The sequence below is a fragment of the Pagrus pagrus genome, assembly GCF_965226575.1.
Source record: "Pagrus pagrus genome assembly, chromosome: 7".
Taxonomy (NCBI): domain Eukaryota; kingdom Metazoa; phylum Chordata; class Actinopteri; order Spariformes; family Sparidae; genus Pagrus; species Pagrus pagrus.
Window position 1 is genome coordinate 10288587 of NC_140191.1, and position 21717 is coordinate 10310303.

At 45.3% G+C, this 21717-nt stretch overlaps 1 protein-coding gene across 1 annotated transcript in view; it reads left to right on the forward strand.

Annotated features, from left to right (window-relative positions):
* Window positions 1-18929, forward strand: part of LOC311259971 (forkhead box protein O6-like) — a 34202-nt gene extending 15273 nt beyond the window's left edge. The window contains exon 2 of the mRNA XM_084357423.1: window positions 14355-18929. Within this exon, the coding sequence (XP_084213549.1) occupies window positions 14355-16070 (1716 nt within the window). The 3' untranslated portion in view covers window positions 16071-18929. The remainder of the gene's footprint in view (window positions 1-14354) is intronic.
* Window positions 18930-21717: the final 2788 nt, after the last annotated feature.

Consider the following 21717-nt stretch of genomic DNA (forward strand, 5'->3'; position numbering starts at 1 on the left):
TGTTAAATGTCAGGCATGTTGATTCTAGTATTCAGCACAGGGCATCGCAGCGCAGGTCACAGACCCGGAGGGATACAGGGAGATCAGAGGGATCACTCTGACTAAAGAGAGTGAGTTAGTGAAAGCGGAGATGGTGGATTGGCTGTCGACATGAAGCGCACTGACACAAAGTGTGAGACAAATGGATGGATTGATGGGCAAACGTGCAAATGAATAAGCTGATGGGTTGAAGGGCTGGCACGAACGACCGCAAGTGGTGAAGCGCCGAGACGAGGGTGAGGGAGGGAGACGACAGCGGTGAAAAGAGCTGAATGTCTCACATGTGTAGAACAGTTGTTTCACCTTGCTTGCGGTTAAGAGTAGGTCAACTAGCAATGATGCTTAGTGCCAGGAGAAGAGCGATGCAGAGTGGGTGAAAATGGGAGCAATGGGCTGAAATGGGAAGATGTTAGCGAAGAAGGGAAAGTAGGATGGATAAATCTGGAGCTGGGGAAATGAAAAGCTGCAACGCACCGTGCTTAAGTGAGGGAACGGCTTGAGAGATGTGGGGAGGGACGGAGAGGGTCAATCAGAGATGCAGAGCTAAAGGTGGGGGGGGTGGGTGGAGGGAGTGACAGAGGGGAGAAAATGACAGAGGAGGGGGCCGCGATGGGGTCTCTGCGGTGGGGCGGTTGCGTGACTGAGAGGAAAGTGCACTGCTGTGTGTGTAATGCTCTCAAGACGGATATTAAGACGCACTGCCCGACTCGCGCTGCCCCTCTCTCCCCGTTCCTCCTTTACTCTCCTCCATTCTGCTCCCTCTCTCGCTCCCTCCCTGTCCACTAATGATCCTCGCGTCCTGCCACACTGCCAGGCTGAGTGATGCCCACTGACAGTCGCACTCAGGCGGAAACGCTGCAGACCCCCCCCCCTTCCAGGAGTGCTGTGACACACACACACACATATAACATACAGAGGTGTAGCACTTTCTCACATACATGTATCAGCTCATGCAAAGCTGCTGACAGATGTGTGTGTTTGTGTGTGTGTGTGTGAGAGAGAGAGTATGTGACCATCGACCACAGACACACACACACACACACACACTGAACCCTTCACAGTCACGCACTTACAGTAAATATGCCTCTATCCAGCTGCATCTGTCTTCAGGAATTTTTATGTGATGGATAGATGTGGGCCATCGAGGTAATCACAGGGTACAGCTCGCTCGATAATGATGCTACCAGTCTCTGTTTTGGCCTGTGAGCTCCATCGCAAATGACTTTAGTAGCAGCGGACACAGTGACAATGAAAAGACAATACAAACACCGGTTTGCATAGAGGCTACGTGGAAACGTTCATTTAGTTTCTGCAGGTACGGCATCGAAGTTGCAGATTATTCATTTGACATGATGCATATGTAATCTCACTTTATTTTGCAATTCAGATGACATAATTAGACAAAAGGGGATAAATGCGTTGAAGCGTTCTGAGTTAAATTGTGAATCTCTCTTGAACTCAACCTCTTAAAGTGCAGTGAGCATTGCCAATGCAGTTCATTCTCAAAGGTTAATTCCCCTCTCAGTGGTTTCCCTCTATCACGCCTGGAGTGTGTTGGCAGTGGAGGCAGGACCGCTCAGGGAAAGTAGCTTGTGGTGCTGCTAGCTTTTTTAGTCTGTGGCGAGGGGCCCAAATGCATGGGGGCATCCTATCGAGGTGGCATTTGTAGGTAGGAAATAGAAGTCTTTTTTTAGATATATATGGTAAAGCCTTCCTTATATTTAACGCCTTTGGCTGATACCGAGGGAGGAGTACAGTGGTTCCAACGCCTCGGAACATAAACTGAGAAGATAGGGTGTGAAAAAAGTCCAGAATGTGATAAAGTAATGTTAGACACTTCTTTCGAACATTTTCCAAAAATTAACTTGTAAAAAAAAGAAATGCATTGTTCTCGTTCGTTGTATATGAAACGTTAACATGGATTCTCTAGATGTCAGGGCAGTTGTGGGAGTCAGAGAAGGTGTCCTGGCTGAACCTACCTAGATGCTAACGCCAACATAGAGTTAGCACTGCAGCTGTTGTTTATAAGTTAAATGATTGCATTGTTTCCACGATAGCTACAAAATGACATGGTTAACTTTTTTGTTTAACTTTTAACTTTTGTTACTTTATATTTATGAACGTTTTTCACATTATCCACGTGATAGAAACTGTGGACAAAAAGGCAAATAAGCGAGAGGAAAAAAAACTAAACACAAAAAAAATGGTAGGCATCAACTTTACTTAGCCTGTCAACAGGGTTAACTTTTAAAACTCAAAAAGACAGCAGAACTAAAAGCTACACATCCATTAAGTATCTATGAAATTGCAATTTAGTATTTTTGACAGCGAAGCGCATAATGTTTCATTTGTTTAGAAGAAAAGTGCAGCCCGAAGTAAAATGTGTGGTATGCGTGATATTACATGATGCACATTGGTGTAACACATTAAATTTAGCAGCAGTCACAAGATGATTTGTTAATTGTCTCAACCCCGTCACCTACATATGCAACTAATTTGCTGCGTTGAATGTTCAATATGATGTTTTTGTCTGACATGTTGATGTAAAATGGGGTAGAGTTGCAATGATTTATCAATTACGTGTCAACTATTAAAATGAATCGCTAACTATTTTGATAATCAGATAGTTTAAGTCATTTTTCAAGAAAGAAAATAAAATTTCAGCTTCTTAAAAGTGACTTTTTTCCAGTTTCTTCACTCGTCTACGACAGGAAACTGAGGATCTTTGGGTTGTTGATGAAACAAGTTATTTGTAGACGTCATCTAGGCAATTTTTCACCATTTTCTGACATTTTATAGACCGAGCGACTAATTGATTATTCAAGAAAATAACTGACAGATTAATCGACAATGAAAATAATCGTAAATTGCAGCCCTAAATTGGGGAACACCTAGTTATGTTTAATGTCGATAGACATGGTGCTTGTGTGTGAAATCCTGCTCTGTCCCCCATATAGAGGCTAACAACTTTCCATTACTTCCCATTAAAAATTCCCATCACCCATCTCCAATCCCTTTCCATTCCCGTACTTTCCCGCCATAATCCAACCGATCCGCGCAGAGGCCCCGATCCTGACTGCCGAGGAGAGGTTAGGAATTAGGTCACAGCATCTCACTCCTCTAATTAGATGCTGTGAGTGTATGCATGTCTGTGCATGTGTGTGTATGTGTGTCTGTGTGTGCGTCTGCACGCCGGGTGCTCTTAATCCGTATGTGGCCTCTATGGTAATGGAGAGAGAGTCTTGGGAAGACGCGTTAACCCGCATTTCTGCTACTCTCCACATGCTATCAGAATTTTTCTGACGTCAGCACTTGAATTGATGATGAGGAGGACAGTCGGTGATGAGGATGCCGAGGTGGAACGTTTCCCAGGAGTAAAAAAGAACGGGTCAGATTCAGCCATAAAAGATGCATGTAAAGCATTAACATTCCCAAAGAACAAGCTCCACTTCAGAGGGCGCTTTGGCCTACACGGCCCGTGTCACGGGCAGGTTAGGATTCACTTAGGACTCAAACCATCAGTGAGATGTAACTCCCAACTTCTCTGTGGAAGTAAATGGCATTTAAGGTGAAAGAGCTCTTCACCTCGCTCTCCGGGGGCCCTGCTGATTTGTTCCATCCTCTTTTTCAGAGATGTATCCACGTGGGGGGCGAGGAGAAGACATACCTCTGCCTCTGCAGTTTTAATGTCTGCTCGTGTTTTTGTTTATTTCAGGACGTGTGTGCGCGTTGACATGACCGAGAAATCGACTTGTTCGTAAAAAAGCCTGCGTGAGTCATTTTGAAGTTTTCTACCCCTGAAATGTACTGTACAGCAGCTCCGCGGGGGGGTGTGTGCGAAAGGGCAAGGGGGTAAACAATCGGCACACACTCGGAGGAGAGATGATGAGAATGAGGGATCATAGAGATTTCCCTTTTTTTTTTTAATGTGTGTGTGTGCAGGCATGCGGGCATGAGCCACAGCGTGTGTGTGTGTGTGTGTGTGTGTGTGGGAGATGGAGTATAAGAAAGAGAGAGTAGCGCGGGGCTAGTCTTAATTAAGTTTTCAGGAGGCTCTTAAAAGGTCATGGCACGCCTCGCCACCACCACCTCCACCACCACGCCCCGCCGAAATTTCACTTTCCCCCCTTTCCCTCCCGTCCTCCTCTCCCTGCCTCACCTCCCCATCGCGATCTATCCAGTCATCAGCCCCCCATCTGTGCACATTAGCCATTCATGAACACACTCATTAGGGTGGGAGTTTGAAGCGATTGTGTTCACTAGTCGGCGGCTGGAGCGTGGCGATTAATATTTCAGCGTCTCCCGTCGAGGAGCTGAGAGCAAGTTTGGCCCTCTTAGGCTAAAGAGAGAGAGAGAGAGAGTGCCTTCCCCCTCCCTTTCTCCCCCCTCAACCCCAACAAACCTTCCTCCTCCTCCTCCCCCTCCTTCCCCTCTCCGACTCTACAACTTACAGTACGTTGCCCCCCTATTTCCATTTATTGCACACACACTGATGATTTGGATACACATTTTTGCCCACACACACACACACACACACACACAGAGAAGACCCTAACTCAAACTGACTTAATTGGGCTCTTTTTTGTTTCAGGAAACAGGGGAGAGAGGAGGGAGGGAGGGGGGGGAGGAGGAGGGAGGAGGCAGGCGGAGGGGGGTGGGCAAATCCTGTCTTTTCTTGTCCCCCGTCTCCGCCTCACTCCTCTCAGTCGGTCCGGAGTGTCTTTCTCTCACTCTCCTTCATTTTCTCTCCTTATGAGCTTCGCGCTGAATTGGTCGAGCTCGAGTCGGGGTCGGAGAGGTTGAGGTGGGCGGTAGGTGGTATTCTTTACTGTATATAACCACACAGAGTTCGTTCAGACCAGATCAATACTCCCCCTCGTTCGCACTGTACGCTGCTACTTGGAAAAATTTAAGGCAGCCAGGAGCGTCGTGGGTTATCAGGCAGTCAATATTTGAAGCACTGCTCCTGAATACAGAAACCACTTTGACCCTACAGTTGAGATCTCTTCTCCTTGATTTCGCAAGCATCCTGCTTCTGAGGCCGTGTCCACACCGACGTAGATTAATTTTGAAACATGTTTTTCTGTTTGGCAGCACTTTTGATCAGCAACAGTTGATGTTTTTGAAAAAAAGAAAAAGGAAAGGAAAGGTTGGAAAAGATGGTGTTGCTCTGTAAATGTGGACGTAGTTTTTTTAGGAAGCCGTCAGTTCATTGTCATGCACGTATTGTCGTGAATCCTGATTGCACTTATTCTTCACACTGGCTCTGTAAACAGCAAAAAAAAGCACACACTAATACTAACATTTCTAAGTGGCTTAAGTGGCTTGAGTATGTTCTGTCAAAAAGACCGGTATAAAATGATCACCAAGTGCCACTGTGGAGTGAAACTTTTAACACAGTCAGGTTTTTTCACATTTAGCAACGTTGAGGACTGTCTGAGTGATGCGGTCAATGAAACCTCTCTTGTCCTTGATCTCATTCTTCTGTCTGAGGCTACGTATGCTGATATACATAAATCTAAAAACCCATCTTCTTTGTTTCGTCCTTCCATCCAATTCAAAGTGAGATTCTCTACACCGTAAAAAAAATGAAGCCTTTTCCCCAGAGTGGATGAATCAAAAAGCTGTGGTGGATGCTCATAAATGCTACCAAAGCCAATGGTACTTCCCGGGCTGTCACATTAAGATGATAGATTGTACAACCGTTTACATACATTGACAATTAAATGTCAAATAAATGAAAAAAAACAAGGATACAACTAATAATCACAGAGACGTTTGCAGGCTAAGAGGTTTTGGCTGTGTTTGGAAAAGCTTGAAAAGTTGTCAATCATGTGCGAGTGTTTTCGACAGCTCTTCTAACAGGTAGCATTTATAGCCATCATTCACAAACAAAATCACTATTTTATTTGTACAGTCTGACAACAGAAACTGAAAGATATGACAGCGACAACGTCCATAGTGTGTGTTTGGAAATGAAACAAAAAATAATGGATCATAGAAAGTCAGAGGTGGCTGCCACCCTGCTGATACCAAGTTGAGCATCCGACTGTTTTTTGTTGTTTTTAACCGTCCGTCAGTGCGTTTTGTGCGCAGCAGACTTTAAAGGATAAGTTCACCCAAAAATGAAAAGTCGTATCTTGAGTTTCGTAGTTCACCAAACATTTCTGGAGCTTCACGGCGAAAACAACCAAAAAAAGCATAAAATGGATCTATACAGCTCATCTGGCTTAATCTAAGCCTCCAAGTATCCCAGAGACCAAAAACTGATTTGAGAAGACGTTACATTTCACACCCTCGATCATGGTTGAGCTAACGCTTTTATCTTAGCATCGACAGTGAAAATTCGGCGAGTGTCACTAATGTTTTTTCCAAAACAATTCAGGATCTCGGGGGTTATGGGCTTGATTTTTTTTCAGACGTTTTTTGGACGTTTTAAACCAAGCCCCCATCTACTTCAGTTGTTTTGGAGAATGCTGCAACACTGTTTTGCTGTGAACCTCCAAAAATGTTTTGTGGAGTGCAAAACTTCACCCGGCATTGAGTAGATAACGGCTTAATTTAATTTTTTTGGTGAACTTATCCTTCAAGAAAACAACCTGAAAACATGTTAACGGCATTTTTACATTCACTTTCTTTTCTGCGGAAATGGCATGAGAGAGAAAAATGGTAAAAAAAAAAAGCTTGCAGCGTGTTTTAAAATAACCTCACAGGCTATTGGTTGCGTTTGTGTACTTTGTTGTGCGGTCTCATTGTGCACAGGGAAAGCATATGCACCATATTTTATGTGTTTGGCTGCACAGTGCTATTCTATGGTCTGAAGGATAGAGGCTGTTGCTGAAGGTCAAGGTTGGTTAGGAAGAGGAGGTTACAGAGAGAAATGCCTCCATACAGCCTTTAACTACCTCAGCTTCTGTTATTCACATCCAAGCGGGCCCCCACATTCAAGACCCTCTCCAACTCTCCTTTGTTCCCCCGTCCTCTTTTTGTTCCTCACCCACCTCTGCCCTCTCAACCCTCCCCCCGCAGATACACTAGACACCCCCCCCACCCTCCATCCCTGCTTTTAATTCTAAGCATGCCATTCACCATCTTCTTCTCCATATAGGTTTGCAAATAAGTGGGAGTCTATGGGCTGTGCGTGAGTAAGTGGAAGTCTGCAGGCTGAAGTGTTGCATGTGGGGTAGGCATTCATGGGGAGCACACTGATGGCTAATGAAGTTCCTCTGCACCTCGTAGCCCTATTAAACCGCTGCCCCCTACCTCTACCCACTTCACCCCCCACCTCCTGCTTCTCCCCGAGGGAGAGAGTTGGCAGGGAGCGAGCCGGCTGCTATGGCAACAACAAGGAACCCTCCCTCTCCCACAGGTCTCCTTAGCAACTGGTAGCTTGGCATTGCGGTAATGAGCGTGCCCGGTGTGCCAGGCTTTGTGTCATGTTGGCATGTGTGTGAGAGAGTGTGTGCATAGGTGTATGTGTGTTTGACCATGCATGTGTGGTTGTTTGGTACAGTTTGCCAATTTAGGTGAGAGTTAAAAATGTGTGATGACAAAGAGATGGGGAGCCACTACTTGGTGCCGGTCCAACAAAAAAATTGTGAGGTTTATTTTATTAAAATGTTACCAAAACTGGCACTTGACTGTATCCACTTATCTGTGCTGTGTCTGTGTTGTGCAGATGTGCGCCTGTATTCCAGTGCGATTGTGCATTGTTTTTTTTGCTGCGCCGTGATTGCAGTCATTCTTCTCCCTACTGTAAAATTGAAGCAATTAAAGGGACGATCGGATGAATTTTGCATGCCATGTGCATGGCTGCCTATGAGTTTCCTGCTCTGCTGAAATTAAATTAAACGCTGAGAATGATGTTTATTAAAGTGTGATCAGAGGTGTGCACTGACCTTTAGAATGTGGGAAATGAGATTCTCATTGTTATGAATGAGATTATGTAGAGGCCGAGTGTGAAAAAAAAGCCTGGGCCTGCATTGATTTCATTGTTGGCCGTCAGTTTCTTTGTATATAGCAGAGGGAGGTTTCAATATAATCAAATCCACACTGTGCCTGTTGGCTATTAAGTGGACTGATACACAAATATAGACACACAGGCCCTCACATAAATGCAGATTGACTTGTGCAAGCTCGCGCGCACACACATATCTCGCAGATCTTGTAAAAAGAGCTGTAAAAGCCTCTCCAGAAACGTGCTGGTCTTTAACAAAAGCATGGCAAGCCCAGTGGAAAATGTTAGTTTGCTCCCTAGACGAGGTGTGAAGTGCGAGCAGGCGGCCGGCCCCACAGGTGGCCCAGCCCAAACACCTGTTGTGTGAATTCTCAGTGGGAGGGCGTGAGCTCTGCCTACCTTGCAGGTCCCGGTGGAAAAACCACACCTATGCGATACGGTGACACGTGCTCACTCATGTGCCCACAGCCACTCCGAGGCTCCCCCGTTTTGTGCGTGGGCGTCAGACGTGATGCCCAGATTGTGTCCCCTTTGTGCCCACCGGAAACACTCAGCTGTCCCTGGCATCAGGCGAGCGGATTTTCCGATCCCCTATCCGGGTCTCAGATGCTCTACTAATCTGTCAGCATCTATTTTTACCCACCAAAGCTGCGGCAGCCCTTCTCTATCCCACACCCTGCCACCCCAATGCCAACCCTTCCCTTGGCGCCGGGGCGGGCACCGCTGATGACTCGCCAGCCATTGGATGCAATTAGTGCACAGTCAGGCAGGAATCCCCTACCAACTACATTACACCCCTCTCCACAGCCACTTCCTGATCTGAGGCTACCAGACACACTACCACACACTTGCTTTCCATTTTAAGCCTTTTTATAAATGGCACTCCTGCAGTGTTGTGGAATAATAGGGTCGGATACAGAGCACCTTTCACAGTGCTCGAATCACTCTACTGTGCAAACTCAGTCTATTCAAGTACAATGGCAGCCAAGGGAATGCACATTTGAATTGCACCTGTTCAGATTTGGCGTCGAGATTAAGTGAAAGTTCTGTCTGTAATAGGACCAGCTACTGGTGTAAAGTCCTTGAGTTGCTCAGGCTCACTTTAGCCTTTTCTGTAACGATGCTTTAAAAAAAATAAATGCCTGAACTTTTTGCTGTTTTCCCGTGAATCGTATTTATTCAACGAGAAATTACAAATGCTGCCAATCCCTCGGAGACCCCACAGTGATACACCGAGATAGATGCGATTCCTAATCCCAGGTTTATTTCTTCGCCAACAAGGGCTGTAATGTGCCTTGCATGCCAATGCAGTCGTGACCACTGCTGTGGAGGCGATGATGGCATGTGGCAGAGAAGTAACTGTTTCTCACCTCCTAATAAAAGAGACTCCTTTTTAATCTTTTCAATTTGATTGCATTCCAAAAACAGGCCTGTCTGCCCATCTGTCTCTCTTAAAGAAGCCTCCTAAAGGGATTTTAATCATCTGACTCTGGGCTTCTCAGGCAAATAGCTACATCTCTCTCTCTCTCTTTCTCTCTCTCGCACACACACGTACACACACACACACACACACACACACACACTCTCTCTCTCTCTCTCTCTCTCGCATACACATACACACACAAACAATTTCCAATTTTCTTCCTTGTACTCACTGTCATAGTCTCACTTGTCTTCTCTCACTCTGTGATACACCATATCGTCTCAGCTCCATTGTGCCGTATCTGTGCAGCCATTAGGCCCTTCAGTCCCTCTTCAAGTCCCCCTCAGACACATAAAATTCCCCCAACCCTGTCCCTATTAATCCACATGGCTCTAAATTCTTTATTTCCCTTCAAAGGGACAACGCGAGCCGTGACATCAATCATGGAAAGCGAATATTTAGCCGGCGCTAATTTCCACCAATAGCCTGGAGACAGGCTTAGCTGACAAAACTCATTCCTGTGCTGAACAAAACTGCTTGTGTTGAAACCTCCCCTCCCCCTGATCCCTCCTGCCTTCTGCACAGGCAAAAAACAGCATCACAATAAACACAGTTAGTGCTTCTGTTACTCCCCCTTGATTTAGGCTTATCAAAATGAATGTGCACCGTAGAGGGATACCCTTTGACAATACATAATGGCTCCATTCTGCATGAAATGGTTTGGTAATACCAGTCGAGTGTGGCAAACGGCTTTACCCGGTGCCACTACAAGAACAGCTGCTGTGTTCTTAGCTGGGCAAGCGCACCACGCTGCTTCACCCTTGAGGTTGTTTGAATCGGGTGAGTGGTTTCTTTTTGCTGGTTCCCAGACCCCACTCACAGCCCTTAGTTCCTCACTCAGTTCTGTTTGAATGAGTGTGCATTGGCCACAAGATGGGTCTTATAAACCGTTTGACCTGTTTCCTCGCCCCTCCGTGTGTGAGCATGTGTGTGGGTGTGTGAGCGGGAAAAAACCCTGAGTGGGTTCTGATGGGGGGGACTAATGGAGGGGGATGGGCTGAGTAGGGGGGCATTTTGAGGGCATCTCTTTGTGTGGCTTGGAGGGGCCCCTTGTGGTACCTCCATATTCCCACCCCTACCCCTCCACCTCCTGCTGTACCCCCCAGCACAGCTGTCCCCATGCCAGTCAGGTTATCCCAGATGAACCATTGGGCTCATCATAACACCCCCTACCCCCATACTACATCTAGTCCCAATTTAACGTCTGACTGACATCTTGGGAGTGGCAACAGAGGGACGCATTGGGCACCAAGCCAATGTGTGCAAGTGGGCAGAGTGGCGGTTAGACATTGTTGTATGGGGATATGGTATATTGAGCACCCATACTGGCCTCATAACACAGGTGGATTGTGTAGTTAGTCAGACCTTGATGTGCTAAGCCTCTGCAGTGATAGCCATTAAACTTCATTGATTCCCAACCCCTAAATAGGCCTCTCCAGTCCCTGAATCAAACTGAGTTTGCATGGCAGAAGGGAGGGGGAACATTAGAGCAATTGATTGGTATTGTAAGATTTACAAGAGCCAGATAAATGGTTCTTAAAGAGGTCATTATGGATGAATACCAGGACCGTGTTTTCTGCTCATCAACAAATATTGAGCCATAATCTGTTGGACCAGATTCACACAAGAAATGTCTGTGTCTGCCAGGTTGGAACTCCTCGTTTCCTTCCTTGAGCCAAACGAAAAACCTCTTACTGCTTAGTCCACCTGTGTGTTCGTGGAAAAAAAGTGTCAACATGTCAGATTTGTTGAAGAGGGCCTAAGCTTTTAATCTGAGGACAAAGAGCGCTATGCTGCAGCTTGGTAGCTATTGTCTAAATATCTAAATCAGCTATCAGGATTTTTAGGCCTTAATGAGAGTTGAACCCAAGCTGATTGTTTTCCTGCAGCCAAGAGAACTGTGTTCACCTTAATTGACTTTGATTGCTCCATAAACTATTACCTTTATCCTCTTACACTTTATGGCCAAATTAACCCCTTTCAGCCTGATTTAGTGTCTGTAGAGGATGAAGGTGGATGTCCCCGATAACAAAACAAAGAAGTCACACCACTACTTATGACTCTGTCTGTTCTTTTCAGTATTACGGGTCCAGGCAGTGCATCTCTCTGTATAAGCCCAGCCACTGGTTCATTCATTATTTAGAGCCCTCTCCACTAGGCCCATTGTATTAAAGGGGGTATGATTTGAATAGGAAGCAGCTTCCTGGACCCAGGCGTGTGATGTGTGTGTTCCTCTCTGTCATTGTATGTTTCTGTGGGCTTCATCCGTCTGGCTCAGCAAGCCAGGGGGCTGAAAGAGAATTTCCATTTTATGAATATTTAATACATAATAAAGTTTTCAATTTTATTCTATTCAACCCGTAGGGGTAAAAATGTGGCAAAGCCAACCCTCAAGGACAGAGTGCAGAGTAAAGGTAGTTGATTCGATAGAGGCATCAAGAGTACGGTTAACATCAGCTTACTGCCTCAGAAATCATCTACTAAAATGCACACACGCAAACATTAAGAGTAGTTGAACATTACATCCTATAAAGGTTTTATGATGTCCTTATTTCACACAACTCAAACTTCCTTTATGCTGTATTACTATTGGATCATAGCATATCCAGGCTACCCACTGTGGCTGCGGTGACCTGGCATGGCTCTGTGTGAGACACCCAGCTGGGAGTGCCCCTGAATCAACTTGGGATTAGCCCAGGATTGTCTGGGATTACTCGGGGATGGAGGGGGATTAGCAGTGACTGCTTGTTTCGGGGGCGTGAGGGCCATAGGCTGGCCAAATTGCCCCTGACTCAGACTCAGGGAACAGGAGGCGGACAGAACCACACCCACAGTTGAACCACCTGCAACCTGAGCTATTCTTAGATTTTAAAACACACACACATACACACACAGGAACAGGATGACAGAGAAAAACATGTGGTGGAAAACTACACGACAGGAAGCCATCAGCTAGTGATGATGATGCCATGGCTGGCCACTGTCCGAAATCTCTCAAATCTCTCTAGCAGGTGGATTCATCAGATAAAGAGGGTTTGGGATGATGACAAATCCCTCCAAGTTCAATGGGGCTGCTCTTCCCTCATACAGGGATAAATCGCGATTGGAATCAGACAGGTCACACAGAGTTTCAGCGTGAAGTGGTTCAGCTCTCTGAAAGATGCCCCATTTTTAACCGGCCGTGGTGGAATGGCATGAAAGCTTACATATGTTTTAATTCAGGCATGCTCAGGACTTGATGGGGATGGTTTGGAGTGGTATGATAGGTGGATGATCCAGCCAGGGTGAGACAGGGAGTTGGCGCGGCACGTAGAGAAGCCGTCAGAAGCAGGGAGCGGGCATCCCCTGCGGACCTGCACTGCCGAGATGAAAGGCTGTTTAGTGTTGGAGCAGCAGCATCAAACAACCGCCTCCTCTTGCATCCTTTCCCCCATCCCCCACTCTCCCTCCATCTCTCTCTCTCACTCTCTTGACTCTCACCACAATATGATATAGTTCTGCTGTTGCACGTTTACCCGGTTGCCATGGTTACCCAATGCCGGAGGTGTCACAGCGAGATAACCCAAGGAGGCATTCACAGATCACCTGAATTCAGTTCGCCTCCCATTTATGTATTCTCCGCCGCAATTTGATTTATTTGTTTCCCTGCCGTGCAATTCAGTGTGAATACAAATAATCTGCAACATAATGGAGATGGTGAAGGTGTGACTACCCCTCAATCTGAATCTATCTATTGTACCAGTATATTCCTAAACCGCAGGAGGTGCTTTTGATTTGATATTTTCCTGCTTGAGCGTCAAAATGCCTCACGCACAACAAAGAGCCGGATTGCAACGACAGACTCTGTTGCACATCAGGAACCATCAGCATTCAGATGTAAATGATAATACCATAAAAAAGTATATCCTAGGAATGACTGAGTCACTGACTGTACATGCCGGTGTAGAGGATAATTGGAAAGTAATTTGTGACACACTGTACAACTGAAGGCATAGAGATTGGAAGCGTAAGTGGAAAAGGACTGTTGTATGCAAAGTGTTTTAAATAAGGAAAAGAAAATTCAAGTCAGAAAATATGTAGTACTCAAAAAAGAAAGAGGGATCATAATACAGACAGAACACGGGAGGGGATGGCAGATAGGCAGTGAAGGTAGATGTCGGAGGGTGGGATACATCCATTAGCCTTCCTTGCTCCCGGCTCAATCTTGCGATACATCCCCCCATTCAAACTACGAGAGCGAAGGAGACAGGGCTGGCACTAAGCCAGACTGGCACCGACTTCAAACATACAGTACGCCCAACCACAGCAGCTTACATCAGCCCGGCTGAAAGGAGCAGTAGAGGAGGACAGATGGATTGACGGAAATGAAAGTGGGAGGATTGACGTGCATAAGGAGAGTGTCTTAAAACTGAGTTTCAGGTCGTTTCAGGTTGGATGACGCTGACAGGGTCTTGCTCCGTGCCAGCTGTAGCCGTCCTTAGGACATGTTTGTGTTTCTGAATTTGCTCTCAGTTTTATGACTTTGGTTGACACTGATTGCACAGAGGGTTGTGTATCTACTCTCTATCTAATAATAGACATAGAAGCGACCTGATAATTTGGCATATTATTTCTGTGACTCAGCATGTAAAGATGGAAAGATTTATAAGCGGTTGTGACAGCTGTGGTTTGTGATTAGGTTTGTCAGTATTGTTGGTTCTTATGTTTGATGTCAGACATCCTTATTTTCCTCTGGAACATTTCATGAATCTTATGCAAATTTCACTTATTTAAAGCATTTCTCTCCTCGTTTGTGTACACATAATAAGTAATGTGTGTATATTACAAGTTAATTTGGTCCATCTCTCATCATGTGTCTCTCTCATCTCTCTGCAGAACTCCATCCGGCACAACCTATCCCTCCACACACGTTTTATCAGGGTGCAGAATGAGGGAACAGGAAAAAGTTCTTGGTGGATGCTAAACCCAGATGGTGGCAAGATGGGCAAAACCCCCCGCCGGCGAGCAGTCTCCATGGACAACAGCACCAAATACCTAAAAAGCAAAGGTCGCATCAGAGGAAAGAGGGTCGGCCGTCCTGGGATAGGAGCAGGGTCTGCTGTAGTGGGGCTTCAGGGCTCCCCAGACAATGGCAGCCCACCAAGGAAAGGCCACCCAGGATCTGGAGGCGCATCTGGGACAGATGGAGAGTTTGATGCTTGGACAGACCTCCATTCCAGGGCCAGTTCGTCAGCCTCTACCCTGAGTGGACGTCTGTCACCTATCCTCGCAGAGGGAGAGCCAGAGGAACCAGAGGAGGGTGGTCTGTCCTGTTCCACCTCTCCCCACCTCTACCCCTCACCGACCAGTGCCCGCTCTCCATCCATGGGGACAGGGAATCGCTGTCCTCCCTTGGAGCAGCTGCCTCAGCTTGCTAACCTGACAGGTGCCATCAGTCTAGATGAGCAACTGATGGAGGATAGTTATCATCACCATCACCCATCACAGCAGCACCAGCAGCTTCCAGCTGTTGGCAGACATAAGCACCAAACACCTGTCTACCACTACAGCTCTGGAGTGAAGGGACAGAGCCCTTATGGGACAGGCGTCTACAGTGCAACAAGCATGGGGATGTTGTGCCACCACTCACCCATGCAGACCATTCAGGAGAACAAGCCAGCCAGTTTCTCTGGAACCATGCGGGCGTACTCCAGCACCAATGCCCTGCAGAGTCTGCTAACAGGGGGTCCAGCTGGGCAGCAGTACTGTTCCAAGGACATGATGCTGGGACAGGAGAGGGAAAGCCATCCATTGATGGGTCAAACTACTAATGGAGTAGGCTCCAACCATCACAGCCACCTCCCTGGCCACAATGGCCACAGCCACAGCCACAATGGACCTCTTAGTCACAGCTCAGCTCATAGCCATAACAGAACTCACAGCCATACTCATAGTCACAACAATGTAACCAACCACAACCACAGCTCACCTCACAGCCTCGCCCACAACGGTCACAACCTCAGCCAGAGCCATAACCACACACCGCCCCGGGCTGCGGCCCTGACCCCACGTGGCAACAGCAATCAGCTGCACACCTACAACCACAAAGCTCCCTACCTGTACAGCCCCCCATCACACGCCCACCTCCCAGCCTCCACCACCCTGCCCCCAAACCCAGCAGGTATGCTTGGCATGCCTCAGGACTCCTGCCATGTGGCCACCGCCCCACACCCCCGTCACAACCATTACCCCGACCCACAACACCAAGGCATGACTAACGGACCATACCACCACAGCCAGGGGATGGGGAATGGTAGTGTTGGTAGCAACTACCACAGCTATCACCAACCTCACCCCCATGAGAGACTACCAGCTGACCTGGACATTGACATGTTCCACGGAAGCTTGGACTGTGATGTGGAGTCCATCCTCCTCCATGACATTATGGACTCTGGGGAGGAGATGGACTTTAACTTTGACTGCTCCTTAGCCCAGGGGGTGGGCATCGGCATGGGTATGGGCATGGGTGTGACCATGGGCATGGGGATGGGAATGAGCGGTCTGGCTGGTCCACAGCAAGCTCACAGCAACCAGAGCTGGGTGCCTGGCTGAGGCCTGAGACAACACATCCTACCCTCTGAAAGAACTACCCTACCCATGAAGCACTGTGCTCAACTGTGACATTCCTGACTTGACACAGAGACTATAGGACCAACACTCCCGTCTCTCTTTGTTGTCTTGACAATTCTTCTGTCACCCTATCCTTTTTTTGATTTCCCCTCCCCTCCGAGAGATCTAGTTCATGTCACATTAGGTTTTTCTTCATATCAGCTATACTGTGATGACAATCTCTCAGCTGTGCTAGCCCAACATCGCTTCTCATCTACCATGAGAACTGAACTCTCAATGCACTTTATTGCAAGTGGGTCACATCTTGCAGTGTAACGCGTTCTCAGAGCAGCTCAGGCAGAGCTTGGCATGTTTTGTAAGGTGGCTGCAGTGCTTGACGGCAACAAATGAGGAAATCACAAGCTCCGTTGATAAAGTGTCAGATCTTGGCAGTGAATTAAAATTAGACTCCTTTTCTCATATGCTGTCATTGTCAGCGGTGCAGACAGTAATTTGTGCAAAAAAAAAAAATCTGCAGTTGCTTTGTGATTAGACCCTTGATTTTCAAATTAGTTTTGGACAAAACCTTTCGACATTGCCTGTTCCTTATCACTCACCTCAAGTTTAGGATATAATAAAGAAAAAGAAAAAAACATTAAATTTAACAGGTTTTGACACAGGTCTGAATGAATTTATACAACATATTTATAAAACCGATTCCAGAAAAGTTGTGAAAAAACGAAATTAAAAACAGATTGCAACAGTTTTCACAAAACGGTGAACCTCGCCCCATCCTTGCTTGTGAATGCCTGAGCCTTCGAGGATGCCACTTTCACACTCAATCCTGATATTTTAACCTGTTTACCTGTGGAGACTTCCAAACAGGTGTTTTTCAGCATTCAACAACTTTCCCAGTCTTTTGTTGCTCCTATTGCAACTTGTTCGGTGCTAGCATCAAATTCAGATTGAGCGTATTCTTACAAAAATCAACTGAGTTGATAAAGTAAAATATTATATAAATCGTCTTTGTACTGTTTTCAGTTAAGTACATCGTGTTCCATCTCCTTTGGAATCAGGGTCGTAAATAATGATCTGAAACCAGTTTTAATGATAATGACATTCACATGTTCATCAGATCCAATTAACCATCTTACATCAGCAGCCCTGTTATTAACAGCTCTATGCATTCAGTCCTTGGCACTTTGACTTTTCTCTTGGACGTACCATTTTGTTAACGCCCTTTTGCCATTGGTTTGAGAATATTGTCACTACATCGTTAAATGGATTCTATCATTACTGGCTAGCAAGCAATTTGGTGAATTAAAATGCTGTATCACCTTGTCTCACCTGGGCTTCTTCTGCCAGTTTCTCTCTCTCTCTCTCCTTAAAGTCTCTCTTTCTCTCTGCCTGCCAGTGGAGACAAAGTGACCATTCCTCACACCGAGCCATTAATGTGGCTTGATTGAAATTCAGCATCTTGCTTTTAATCTCCAAAGTGATGCGGCAGCGATGCGTCATTATTGAGAATCTAAAGCGTTGTCCTCCCATCTCTCACCCCGGCCGTCCAGGCCGCCGCTCGCCTCTCCGACTTAATGTGCCAAGAAAGCGAGACAAAACTGTGATTAACGCCAAGTCACTCTGCCTGCTGTCCTGCTCTGAGAAGGGGCCAATGTCACTGTCCGCTTGCCTGCTCACAGAGGGTACACACAAAGGAAAAGATGGAGACAAGGATAGAACAAAAGTCTGTTGTTACAGTGGGATCAATCATTAGCCTCAGTTTCCATGCTCTTTGGGTGTGTGTGTCTGAAAACAGGTAGTGTATTCGTATTGTAAATCATCTGCATTATCTGTATTTTGTGTTCCCCTGTTCCCATGTTTTCAGTGCTTATACCCTGAGCTGCAAAATACTCAAACAGGTGCAAAGGGAGAGATTTAAGGAGAAAACAATCAGCCAATCTGAGTGGCATGAGTCTATGTCAAACAGGGTTGTAACGCCCCACAGCCATCCGCATCCACTTTTTGTGTGTTTATTCTGTTGTCTTGTAGTTGTTGTTGTATTGTTGAAATTCTAAGGACCAACGAGGACAGCGCTGAAATATCCATGTTGTGAGGATGGAATTCAATGGTTGAAATGATGTTGGTTGTGCAGTTATGACCTTCCCTTGCTCCAATACCGTGCACCCCTCCCACATGTGCTCTGCTCAACTGTCTCTGTGTTTTGTGAGTGGGGAAGTCTGAAGCTTGTTTCTCACTGGCCTTGGGAGAGAAAAAAAGAGGACACCCCTATTCTCTAGTTCCCTCAAGGAGACTCTGTGCTTGGCCTGTGCCAAGTGCGGCACACACAAAGGAAAAGAGGGGTGGGGGTAAGGGTGGGATTGGGGTTATTATTACAGCCAAAGGTCAAGCACGGCACAGACTATCAGACCCATAATTGAGGTAAATACCTTTATTTCAGGGCCTTTAGCCGCACCGGTTCCAGTTAATCTCCATGTGGAAAATGCGTGGAATTTTCTAAGCAAATGGGCCTCACAAAGCAGTTATGTTATAACCTATGCTACAGACATTTAGCAATGCCCTGCTATTGGAAAGAGAGCTATATATGATGTCTAATTTTCCTATATTTATTTATGAAAGAGATTGGTCTTTGTCACACCTAAATGTGGTAGTTGTTTGAGTCAACTCCTATCCCCTTCCTCTTTTTTTCTCTGTTTTTTAAGATGTCACTCTCCCTTTGCCCCTTTTACTGACTTTTATTTTGTACAAAATCTATATATTAAGAATATTGTATAATAGTTTTTAAAAATCTCAAAATAATAATAACAGTTTTGTTGTCTATTTCTTTTTTAAGAGAATGTATCTCATCATCTGGTGACTGTTAAATAAATGAAATTAAAAGAAAGACTGTCTCTGTCGTCACATTTGTGTGAATATCACTATGAAGAAGCTTGATGTTTACTTCAGATAAACTTTGCAGGTAGCACATTGGAGTTATGTAACAGGGCAATAATGAGCCAAAGAACAAAGGGTTATAATGGCTGCACACATTTAAAGATCAGCATAACGCCTTTAACATCAGAAAGAAATCTTGGAAGTCAAAATTGGTAATTACTTAAAATATTGTAACTCATCTCCACTTATGTTCCAAACATTTCCTTCTATTTCAAGGTGATGCTCTGCAAATTATATGTTTAATGATATAACTTGTTACCTGGAAACATTTGGGAGTGTAAAGTTCTTAGAAGTAGTTTTCGTGCAGTAACCATGAATTGTGTAGTAACAAATGTATAAAGTACCTGTTTTCTATTGGATCTCATGCTTATATTACCAATTTTGTCTTCTAGGACTTTTCACATGATTTTGAGGGTGTTACACTCATAGTTTCCTAAAATATTCTAAAAACCATGAACCGGTATTACCTCATGATTATCATCTTATTACCTCATGATTATCAGCTTATTACCTCATGATTATCAGGTTATGGTTTTTATTTTATTACTTCATGATTATCAGGTTATTACCTCATGATTATCAGGTTATTACCTCATGATTATCACGTTATTACCTCATTAATGTCAACATAGTACCATATTTTGATACAAATATTGCACTGACATAACAATTTTAGCATTAACAGGTCACTATACTGTACTTACTATTACAAAATATTTATTTTCTCATTGCTATCTTTAAATGCCCATTATTGTCCTTTGTTTTTGGCCCCTTATTACTGTTTCATGAAACCACAAAAAATGTACCTTTTTCTCCATTCACACCCTCCGTTGGCAGACGTGTTTGACCAGGACACCAAGTTGCTGCGTGGGAGGTAGAAAGAGTGGGCTGTATGAATGAAAAATGAGAAAAAAATGAGAAAACTACACATATGTTGGGAATCATCACTTGTTGGAGAGACTGCATGAGAGAGAAAGAGAATGATTTTTACTCTGTGCGTATGTGGTTGCAAGACAGAGAGAGACAGAAAGATGGCTCCTGACGGACAGACAAAACATTGATAGACAGCCAGGCGAAGTTGCCAGGATTGGAGTAATAGGTGTGTATACGTGTATGTGTGTGTGTGTGTCATAAGGCTTGTTATGGCCCACGAAGCGGTATAGGTTGGCCACAGCTGTCCCGGTCCCATTGGAGGCGTTTTCACAAGAGGCGCGTGCAACACTACAGCGCCATACTGCCAGGCCCCAGGGGAGCCCCCGCCTCTGTGCTCAGTCAGACACTTGCACATACACAGACACACACACACAGAGACACACATACATTTGAAAATACCACAAATTCACACATTTACACAAAGATGCACGCAACGCAGCTATGGAACCATACGCACCAACACACTCCCTCAAACAGGCATTTCTCACTTAGATGTACAGTTTTAATTGACTCCACTTGGCAGAGCCTCTCTGCAGGGAGAGAAGTGAGGAGTGCAGGGAAAGAGAAACATATAGGTGTAGTGTGTGTGTGCAAGGCAGCGCATATTTCAAGCTAAAGACGCCTGACACAAAAGTGCATGAGTAAAAAGCATCTCCAAGTGTCTGGTGAGCTCAAACATGGTCCAGTAGCTTTATGAGATGTTTCATAATTTCAAAATTAGACCAAACCGAGTGTGATTGAGTGTAACTGAGACTGAGAACCTGGCATATGGCCAAAGTCTCACTCTTGTCTGCCTATCTCCTGAGAGAGATAGAGGTTGAGGTAGACAGGAAGGCAGTCCGGTCCAGGTGCTGTGCCTCGGGGAGGGTCTGCTCTTCTGTTCCTCATTATCAGAGTGAGACAGAGAGAGAGGGAGAATCTGTGTTACAGTGTCATTATTCATCCACTCAAGCATCTGGGAGCAGGTCCTTGCTTACTTGGCCCAGTGATATCGTTGTAGAGACCGCCCTTGGAGCTAGGGGCTGGCTGGGGACACCGCTAACTGGTAACAGACAGACCCACCCAGGCGAGGCTCCAGGGTACTGATGTCCTTGAGTGCTTATGAGGATTCAGCATTTCTCGCTTTCCGGCCAAGCTGCGAAGTGAAAAACTGCTATATCTCCAAAATTCAATTGTTCATTGAAATGATTAATTCACCACAGTGGAAGGGTGGAGTGTGATGTAATGCCTCCAGAATGAGTGTCAAGACTTTCTCAGCTACTGCAGCCACTGTAAAAAAAAAAATATGATAATCATCATATTGCCAATAACAAATGCAAGTTTCATGTGGTATTATAAAAGCCGAACCCAACAGTTTTAAGCCGTGTTTATGTTCTGTCCAAAACTGAAGTGAAGAAAGACGGTTGAAGGTCACCAAAACTGAAAAAGATTGAAAATCAAGCGCAGTACTTGTATCTGCTGCTAAACTCAGGCCAAGAGCAGTCTTTGTGTTTTCTTTCTAAATTTATTTTGAAAGATATAATTTAGCCTGAACCTCAAGCGCTGTAAAAGCACTTAAAAGACGGGCACAGTTCATAGGATCAAGTGTTTGAGACTTGTTTTATTAATGGGTTGCTGATCCATTGAAGGTTGAACAAGAACTAAAGAATGAGGCTGTTCTCTCATGAAAACTGACAGCAGACACTCAAAAACAACAGATCAGAGTTTTTTATATAGTGACAATAATATGTAGAGATTTTCTTAATAATATTTCAAATTCCTTTAATTT